Genomic DNA, 8,462 nt, shown 5'->3' with positions numbered 1-8,462 from the left:
TCTTCGTATTATCTCAGTGTTTATTAGCATGTTTTATTTTTTAGCTTGTTTCTTTAAAAAATTAGTCAAAAATGCTTTTTGCCACAATTTTGTACAAAAATCTCAGTTTTTTGCGAAATTTTGCTAAAACAACCCAAAAAATCAATAACACAAGTCAAAAATCAAAATATTTTTGCATTTTTTGAACGTTTTAGTGCATTTTTCACTTTAAAACTCAATATTTCGAAACATTTGGTTAAAAAAAGTTTAGTTTTTTTGCAAGAATTTGCTATGATTTCCATGTTCCTGGTATTTTACCTTATATGGCAATTTTCTCTGGGGCGCGAGTTCTGGCGCATTCTGTATAACTGTTGTAACAAAAAATCTATTGGTAACATTGTATGATTGGTAATCCTAAAATTGAAAAAAAATTGCAATAAAAACACCAAAATCGAACAGAAAAACTTTTATTCAATAAGCTGAATAATTTAATTATTAATTAAATTAATTAATTAATTAATTTAAGAATTAATAAAATCCATTATGTCTCTTGGTTAGTAAAGTAATTCCTCAGCGCGTCCAAGGCGCGATACCGATGCGAAATCTTATTCTTCTCCTCTTTGGGCATCTCGGCGTAGGTTTGCGTGTACCCCACTGGCTGGAAGCACGGATCCCAGCCGAAATCCCTCGGCCCCCTTGGCTCCACAATCTCGCCATCCGTGCGCCCCTCGAACAGAACCACATTACCCCCCTCATCGCCCGGATGATACGCAAAAGTGCAAACGGCTTGCGCACTCTTATCCTCATACCCAGCCAACAATCGGTACAGCCCCTCGGGCCCCAACTTGTCCAAGAACCATTTGATGTAAGGGCCGGGTAAACCCCCCAAGGCGTTGAAACACAGACACGTGTCTTCGACAATACACGGCCCTTTGATGATGTCGTAGGCCGCTTGGCATTTCCGGGTGCAAATATCGGCGATTTCACCCTGGAGCTCCGGGAGGTCCACTTTTTGACTCACCACTTTACGGGGGAAAGTCGAGCCGAGGATGGCAACCACTTCTTCGAGCTTTTTAGCGTTTCCGGTGACGAATGTCAGTGGCTTAGACATGGTTTTTCCAAAAAATTGAAAAAAGTGAGGTTATGTAATGCCGATTAGAGGTTAGGTTTTTGTCAGTTGAAGCCAAGATAAAAAGGGGTAAAATCGTTGAAATTGGCACAATTTTGCAAACATGAGCCGGAAAGAAGCCCTTTCGTCGTTTATCCAACAAATTCACGCCCGGCCTGTTGTTGTTAAGCTAAACAGTGGTGTGGATTACAGAGGTGAGGTTATGTGTGTTTTTGAAGGGGGCTAAATTTTGACTTTTAGGCGTTTTGGCTTGTCTTGATGGTTACATGAACATTGCGCTGGAACAAACTGAGGAATACGTAAACGGACAACTTAAAAACAAGTTCGGGGATGCATTTATTAGGGGCAATAATGTGCTCTACATAAGTACACAAAAACGTCGAATTTAATGTATTTTTTGCAATAAAAAATTAAAAATCAAGATCATTCATTAAAGCGCACTGATCAGTTCGCGTAGAACTGTTATACAATTCAAATAATTCGTTATTTGAGTCACACTCTTGTTTCTTCCCTAAAACAAAGAAAATAATAATAATACAACGAAAGTGTCACAAAAACACTTACTTTTACTTTTAATGTGGCTACAATTCTTATATTTAAACTCATTCAATGTGATTGTGGGTGAAGTCGGGTAAAATTCGCAAATGAAGTCCAATTTAATTTTACAATTTATCGCCCTCCATGTTTTTTCAACATCTAACATAACACAGTCTTCTTTTCTTCGTCCTGGCCTTGGGTGGCCCACAGCCCAGGCTCGAAACCTCGTACACTGTAAAGAATTCCCCATTGGAGTCTCAAAACTCCCCTCAACACCGATATCATCAAGCCCGACGTAAGCCCCTTTGTACCAATTAGGCAAAGATTTGAGTAACCCTGCAAGGGAATTCGTCCTCGACTCACTCAAAACATCGGCCAAATCGGCCCCCAGACTCTGACAAGTAAGCGCAGCCCTAGTGTAGTTCATTTTCTCTTGAACCACTTGAAACAAACCGAAGGATTTGAGACAAGTCGCGTTGATTGTGGCTGAAATTATTCACAATAGTGCATCTCTCTCTAACACTCATCCCAAATTCCAATGGTCTTACAATATGGAAACTACTGTGTTGACGATTGACCACAACCATTAGAGAAAGAAAGTAAATACGAGCTTTGCCGTTGCTCAACAAAGACAGGGATATTATAGTTGCGTGACGTATGGCAAGAAAGCGCTCAAGTTTAGGCTGTTCAAAGCAATGACTTATTTTAAATTTCTCTTTTATTTTTTTATTCTCTCTTCTATTATGTTGTATGTTGCATTATTTACCACACCTTCCTTTATAAATCTTGTATGTTTCTAGCTTTATTCTTAACTTTATCACTCAATATCTCAACAACTATGCATCGTAGAGTATTCTAACTAGTTGAATCGTGTTCAGCGAGTAATTTTACGTCTAGAAAACCATATTTCAACCGTTTTTACGACTTATGGTGAATTTTACTACCGCTCTTTTGAGTCTTTAAGAAACGTTAAATGGATCAATTTTAAAGTTAAAAAATTTTTTGATTTTTGTCGAGATTTTGGTCGATTTTTGGCACCTGGAGCGGTCTAATGGCAATAACTTCGGGGTTATTGGAGATAACCCCTTATATTTGGTACCATTGGGTAGAAAATTGAATATTCTATCATATATTAAAAAGTTCAATGGTCTACGATGAATAATTATTGAGAAAATTTCTGATAAAGTCAAAAATATAAATCAGCTTGTAACTTCAAAACTATTAGGAATTTTTCAGTTTTCTTGACGCCAATCGATTCCCCGGAACATTTTACATAGGTTTACGTCAAAATATTATACCATTGAGACACAGTTTTGCCGCAATTTACAAAATAAATAAAAATAAAAATATGTCAGCTCTAAGTCTAATAGTTTGGCGTTAATCGCCGTTCAAAAAGTGAAAATTGTAAAAATTGTGAAACTTTAAACGCGTTTTTCTACGAAACTATAGGACTTAGAGCAAAAAGCTAAAAATCATTAAAATTAGCTTGATATTATCTATTTACTGGTGCAAACCGGAAGTCGCTCCGGGTTATGGYTCCGGGTACAGAGCCATTTTTAGTTTTTTCAAAAAAAAATTCATATCTCAAAAACTATGAGTCTTAGGTTAACAGGGTTTATACAGGCGTGTTCTCCGGTTAATTTTACATATAGTACTAGTTTTTCGTAAGAATAAAAAAATGTTGATTTTTTGATCATAATCGGATATACATAGTGCTTATGCTTCAGGTCTTATTCTTAACTTTATTACTCAATATCTCAAAAACTATGCATCGTAGAGTATTTTAACTTGTTGCATTTTGTTCAGCGCGTAATTTTACGTCTAGAAAACCATAATTCAACCATTTTTACGACTTAAGGTAAATTGACTATTTTTACGATTTCACTACCGCTCACCTTCAAAAACTCAAAAAATTCAAAATTTTTGAAACTTGACCCAATAACGTTTTATGCACTTATTTGAGTCTTTAAGACCTCTAGAAATGTAAAAAACGTTAAATGGATCAATTTTAAAGTAAACACATGTATGTGTTTTTTGCCCTACATCAGCTGATTCGCTATGTCTATCTCTTTCCTACACACATAGAGGTCAATAGCTCTCACTCTATTTGAGTTATATTGTAAGACCATTTCCTCACCCGTACAGTTAGAGTCGCCATAAGCGCTGTAGTAGTCATAACTGGGATCAAAGACAAACGTGGTCGAGTTGTGGGTCTCCGGACACCCCAAAACCTCACAACTTCGCACTTTTTCGAATGGAGGGGGGCTAAAATTGAACGCTAGCCCATTCTTGTCACGCGTGAATTGCATACAATCTTGCACGTTATCAAAATGCTTCCATGAAACGCTCGGTAGCGTCGACTTGTAACAACTTTTGATTTTGTAAAATTTGAGAAAACGCTCATTTTGGTCGCAGGTTTTGAGCGAGAGTGCGAAACCGACAAAGAGTGTCAACAGAAACATTGCAACTAACGTTTTTATTAAAATTTCGAATACAAAGCACCGGAAAGAGTTAATTTTACGAGACCAGTGATTCGTTCTCTTGCGCTTGGGCGTAATCTGATTCATTGGTGATTTTATTTCTTGTGCTAATCCGAACCGAAATGGCGGCTTCGATTTTCGTGTAGACTTCATTGGCGTCTTCGTTGGCGCGAATCTGGAATTTTGAGCGTGAAAATAACGATAACACAAGGCGATAAAAAAATGTCATGTCGTGACAACTTGATAAATTATGCAAGGTGATTCTTTTAGGGCCTACATTAGAAACTTTTAAACTTCTAATGCAGATAGGAATTTGAAATTTTGTGTCCAACCGAAATCAACCAGTCTGAGTTCAACTAAATTATTTTCAAAATGGCTGAACATCCGGAACTATGAGAAATTGGCGCCAACTTTGAAATTTTAAATGGTACCCACTTATTTTTATTGCATTTTTGAATTCTCCTTTTTAAGCTGAGTACAATGTACCTAGTTGTTAGTACTTATCTGTCATAGTTTTTGACATATGTCAATTTTTGGTCAAAATTTTCATTTGCAGAGGTTTATTAAAAACATCACAGCTCTTGAACCGTTTGCGATAAGTGAATAATTTTTCTTGCATTTGATAACCAAAGGTTCGAAAAGTTTTCTAGAATTTTCAAAATTGTCGACTGTCAAATTGCAAGGCTAGTATGATTTTTTGAAAATGATCATTAACAAACAGCTTTAACTCAGTTTTTTCAAATGAAATGACTCTATTTTCTCAACGGCAATCAAAACTACATCAATTTGTAGAAGGACTTTTATCAACATGTCCAATACCTATCTCTTACAGTTTTTGAAATAATCACAAAAAACATGTTAATGTTTTTATTTTTATAGTTAATCACGTAGGCTTTGGAAAAATACAATAAGATATACCATAATTAATACAGATGTTCGATATGTTTACCATTTTCAAAGAGTTCAAAACTCGATGGTGAACTGATTTGAGTGGCTTCCATTAGTTTATTTGGTTGAAGATTATTAAATGCCGCCTCAATCCTTGCCTCAATTCTTCATAATTCCGGATGGGTGTTGTGTAGACTAATAAATCTTTAGTTCGTCTTGATCATTTTCCAAAGCCTACGTGATTTACTATAAAAATAAAAAACAAAAACACGTTTTTCGTGATTATTTCAGAAACTGTGAGAGATGGATATAGGACATGTTGACAAAAGTCCTTCTACAAATCGATGTACTTTCGATTGCCGTTGAGAAAATGGGGTCATTTTATTTGAAAAAACTAAGTTATATCTGTTTGTTAAATATCATTTTTAAAAAATCATATAAGCCTTGCTATTTGACAGTTGTCAATTTTGAAAATTTTAGGAAACTCTTCGAACCTTTGGTTATCGAATGCAAGAAAAATTATTTACTTATTGCAAACGGTTCAAGAGTTGTGATGTTTTGAATAAACCTCTGCAAATGAAAATTTTGACCAAAAAATTGACATATGTCAAAAACTATGACAGATAAGTACTAACAACTAGGTACATTTTACTCAGTTTGGAGAGGAGAATTCAAAAATGCAAAAAATAAGTAGTTACTATTTAAAATTTTAAAGTTGGCGCCAATTTCTCGTATTTCCGGAAGTTCAGCCATTTTGAAAATAATTTAATTGAACTTAGACTGGTCGATTTGAGTTGTGTACAAAATTTCAAATTTATATCTGCATTAGAAGTTAAAAAGTTTCTAATATAGGCCCTAAAAGAATCACCTTGTATATTATTTTGTTCGTCTCAGTGAGACAAATCAAATGCACTAAAAAAAATTAAAAAGTCCACACACTTTGAACTAAATAATTTTTTTCTAATTTAAATGTATTTAAAATACTTTAACTTTATAAAATCATTACTCAATAACTATTAGGACGATTTCCTTCAAATAAAAACCATTCTAAAGGGATGGCCTTGCCCTTTAGAATGATATAAAATTTGAAATTGAATATTGGCAAACTTTTCTTCGAATAGTGTTCGAAAAAGTTCGAAGTAAATCAAAAAAATCTAAGAAAAACCCTACGAGTATTTTTTTTTTTTTCATCATTACCGTCGTGACCAAATTTTCAAAAGAATATACCGAGTAGTTTCAAGATATGATTTTTTTGAAGTAAAGGTTTGCTAATCAAGCATTGCTCCATATAGGAGCATGTTAATCTTACTTAAAATTGCATTTTACTTAAAATTGCATTTTTATAAATGTATTCGTTTTAAGACTCTTCTTTTGCTTAAAAATGGTCAATTGCACCTTCTTTGTTCTAATTACAAAAACTGTTTGTTTACTTAAAACAAATAAAGAGTACCTGCGTACTAATTAAAGCAAATAAAGAGTTTTTTTGTTGTAAAAATGACCTCTGATCATTGAAAAAAGAGGATCTAGAAGTTTCAGGCACGAGCTTTAAATATAAGGGCAAATCTTTTTCAAATCAAATCGCACTTTCCATTCAGATTTCGATTTCACTTTGTTCTAGCTTTCTGAACTTTTTTTGAAAATGTTCTGGGCAAATGCTTTCTCATCACTTTCGAGTGATGTTAAATGCAATAAGTCACCTGATTTATTTTTGGTACATTCTACGATTAGCTTCAGTTAGGTTGTAGGTAGTAGTTGTTGTGAAAACAGTTGCACACGATGCAACTGACTAATTGCATTCAACATCAGTAGAAAGTGATGAAAAAGCATTTGTTGAGAACACTTTCAAAAAAAAGTTCAGAAAGCTAGAACAAAGTGAACAAGTTGGAATCTGAATGGAAAGTCATTTAATTTGAAAAAGATTTGTTCTTATATTTAAAGCTACTGCTTTAAACTTCTAGATCCTTTTTGCTCAATGATCAGTGATCATTTTTAGAACAAAAAAACTCTTCATTTGCTTTAATTTGTTTGTTTTAAGTAAAGAAACAGTTTTTGATTATTCTAATTAGAACAAAGAAGGTGCCATTGACCATTTTTAAGCAAAAGAAGAGTCTTAAAACAAATACTTTTTTAAAAATGCTACTAATAAAAAGATGCTCTACATGATGGTGACAAAGAAAAAAAAAATTACTCGTAGGGTTTTTCTTAGATTACTTCGATTTACTTCGAACACTGTTCGAAGAAAAGTTTGCCAATATTCAATTTCAAATTGCATAACATTCTAAAGGGCAATTCCATCCCTTTAGAATGGTCTTTATTTGAAGGAAATTGGCATAATAGTTATTCAGTAATGATTTTTTAAAGTTAAAGTATTTTAAATTCATTTAAATTAGAAAAAAAATATTTAGTTCAAACTGTGTGGACTTTTTGAATTTTTTTTGAGACGAACAAAATGATATAAAATTTGTCAAGTTGTCACATGACTTTTTTTTGTCGCCGCCACGTTAGTGTGTACCTTTTCGATTTTGCTTCCGTACTTGGAAGTGCCATCTTTGACTTCTTTCGTGTAAGTGGTGATCGACTTTTTGATGACTTCGTCATCTAGTCGGCCTTCACTCTTGATTTTCTTCCGCCTCACCATCACGGGAACGTCACACGACAAGTAAATAATAGCGTCGATATCGTCAATTTCTTTAATAAAAATCGCTGCTTGTTTGCTATTCCTCGGGAAATTATTGATAATGTACCCTTTGCTATTTTCCGATTTTCTCAACATTTCCTCTTTGATCAAGTCGATGACGATGCAGTCGGGGATTTTCTTGGCCCTGTGGTGAAGCGCCTCGTTGATAAGCCGTCCCCTGTCGGTGTCCTTATCAGCTTCCTCTCTCAACAAGTCCGCCACTTTGATGTGCGAGAATTGTAAATTTTCTGATAACATTTTGGCTTGGGTGTTACGCCCCGATCCTGGCGGGCCTACCAGCCAAACGATGGGCAAATACTTTGATTTGATTGGGGTCATGTCATAGCGAAGTCTCTGCATGGTAGGCACCTGCTAAAACAGGAGTAAATCCTCGCGATTGGGCCCCCTGGAACTTACGTCATCGATGCAGGATAAAACACCGCCCATTTTCGTCGATTATCCCAACATGAAAATATTGATTGAAGGCAAAATGTCAAAGATTTGTTTTTGGGGCATAGCTGACTCGGTTTTTTTAGAGTGGATTAAAATGCGAGATGTAGAATTTGGAATTTTGATACGAACCTCGTAGCGGCGAGTGAGAGACAACGATTGCTTATTGAATTGTCTTGTCACGAGTCTTTTACTATTTTTTCAATTTTGGGCTTCTTGTGTTGTTTTTAAAGAAAATTTTTAAATTTAGGGAATTTTTTGGTCAGTTAGTGACAAACTGACGTTTGTCATTGTATGTCAGGGCCGTACCCAAGGGGGGGGT

The 8,462-nt window shown here is 34.9% G+C and overlaps 4 protein-coding genes across 5 annotated transcripts; 1 reads left to right on the top strand and 3 right to left on the bottom strand.

The window, feature by feature from the left end:
- Window positions 1-430: 430 nt before the first annotated feature.
- On the bottom strand, window positions 431-1,299 carry LOC123012709 (inosine triphosphate pyrophosphatase). Its single transcript, XM_044410796.1, has one exon. The coding sequence runs from the start codon at window positions 1,088-1,090 to the stop codon at window positions 521-523; it is 570 nt and encodes a 189-aa protein (XP_044266731.1). The 5' UTR covers window positions 1,091-1,299; the 3' UTR covers window positions 431-520.
- On the top strand, window positions 1,109-1,529 carry LOC123012710 (U6 snRNA-associated Sm-like protein LSm6). Its single transcript, XM_044410797.1, has 2 exons — window positions 1,109-1,302; window positions 1,349-1,529. Exons 1-2 carry the CDS (start codon window positions 1,212-1,214, stop codon window positions 1,495-1,497), a joined length of 240 nt encoding a protein of 79 aa, XP_044266732.1. The 5' UTR covers window positions 1,109-1,211; the 3' UTR covers window positions 1,498-1,529.
- On the bottom strand, window positions 1,476-4,107 carry LOC123013970. The gene is made up of 3 exons (XM_044412852.1): window positions 3,789-4,107; window positions 1,673-2,131; window positions 1,476-1,619 (listed from the first exon to the last, which is right to left on the bottom strand). Exons 1-3 carry the CDS (start codon window positions 4,105-4,107, stop codon window positions 1,519-1,521), a joined length of 879 nt encoding a protein of 292 aa, XP_044268787.1. The 3' UTR covers window positions 1,476-1,518.
- LOC123012708 (adenylate kinase isoenzyme 1-like) lies at window positions 4,103-8,246 on the bottom strand. 2 transcript variants are annotated; one of them, XM_044410793.1, is made up of 3 exons: window positions 8,108-8,246; window positions 7,526-8,062; window positions 4,103-4,300 (listed from the first exon to the last, which is right to left on the bottom strand). In XM_044410793.1, the coding sequence occupies exons 1-3, from the start codon at window positions 8,135-8,137 to the stop codon at window positions 4,163-4,165; spliced, it is 705 nt and encodes a 234-aa protein (XP_044266728.1). In that variant the 5' UTR covers window positions 8,138-8,246; the 3' UTR covers window positions 4,103-4,162. The 2 variants fall into 2 exon arrangements, with proteins under 2 accessions (XP_044266728.1, XP_044266729.1); XM_044410794.1 differs by having other exon boundaries at window positions 7,526-8,059; window positions 8,108-8,237.
- Window positions 8,247-8,462: the final 216 nt, after the last annotated feature.

This window comes from Tribolium madens, unplaced genomic scaffold (genome assembly GCF_015345945.1).
Source record: "Tribolium madens isolate multiple individuals breed KSU strain unplaced genomic scaffold, Tmad_KSU_1.1 Scaffold_96;HRSCAF=242;Tcas5.2_LG5, whole genome shotgun sequence".
NCBI lineage: Eukaryota > Metazoa > Arthropoda > Insecta > Coleoptera > Tenebrionidae > Tribolium > Tribolium madens.
The sequence above is the reverse complement of the archived record's forward strand: the minus strand, read 5'-3'. Positions and strand labels throughout refer to the sequence as shown.

Excerpts from the sequence above, each read along its gene's own strand:
- LOC123012710 (XM_044410797.1), top strand. The coding sequence starts at position 1,212 with ATGAGCCGGAAAGAAGCCCTTTCGTCGTTTATCCAACAAATTCACGCC. Across the intron at positions 1,303-1,348 it reads CAGTGGTGTGGATTACAGAG|GCGTTTTGGCTTGTCTTGAT; the intron begins GTGAGGTTATGT and ends TTTGACTTTTAG.
- LOC123012708 (XM_044410793.1), bottom strand. The coding sequence starts at position 8,137 with ATGGGCGGTGTTTTATCCTGCATCGATGAC. Across the intron at positions 8,063-8,107 it reads TTTTATCCTGCATCGATGAC|CAGGTGCCTACCATGCAGAG; the intron begins GTAAGTTCCAGG and ends CTCCTGTTTTAG. Across the intron at positions 4,301-7,525 it reads ACGGAAGCAAAATCGAAAAG|ATTCGCGCCAACGAAGACGC; the intron begins GTACACACTAAC and ends TCAAAATTCCAG.
- LOC123012709 (XM_044410796.1), bottom strand. The coding sequence starts at position 1,090 with ATGTCTAAGCCACTGACATTCGTCACCGGAAACGCTAAAAAGCTCGAA.
- LOC123013970 (XM_044412852.1), bottom strand. The coding sequence starts at position 4,107 with ATGTTTCTGTTGACACTCTTTGTCGGTTTCGCACTCTCGCTCAAAACC. Across the intron at positions 2,132-3,788 it reads CGCTTATGGCGACTCTAACT|CCACAATCAACGCGACTTGT; the intron begins GTACGGGTGAGG and ends GAATAATTTCAG. Across the intron at positions 1,620-1,672 it reads TAGCCACATTAAAAGTAAAA|GGAAGAAACAAGAGTGTGAC; the intron begins GTAAGTGTTTTT and ends TCTTTGTTTTAG.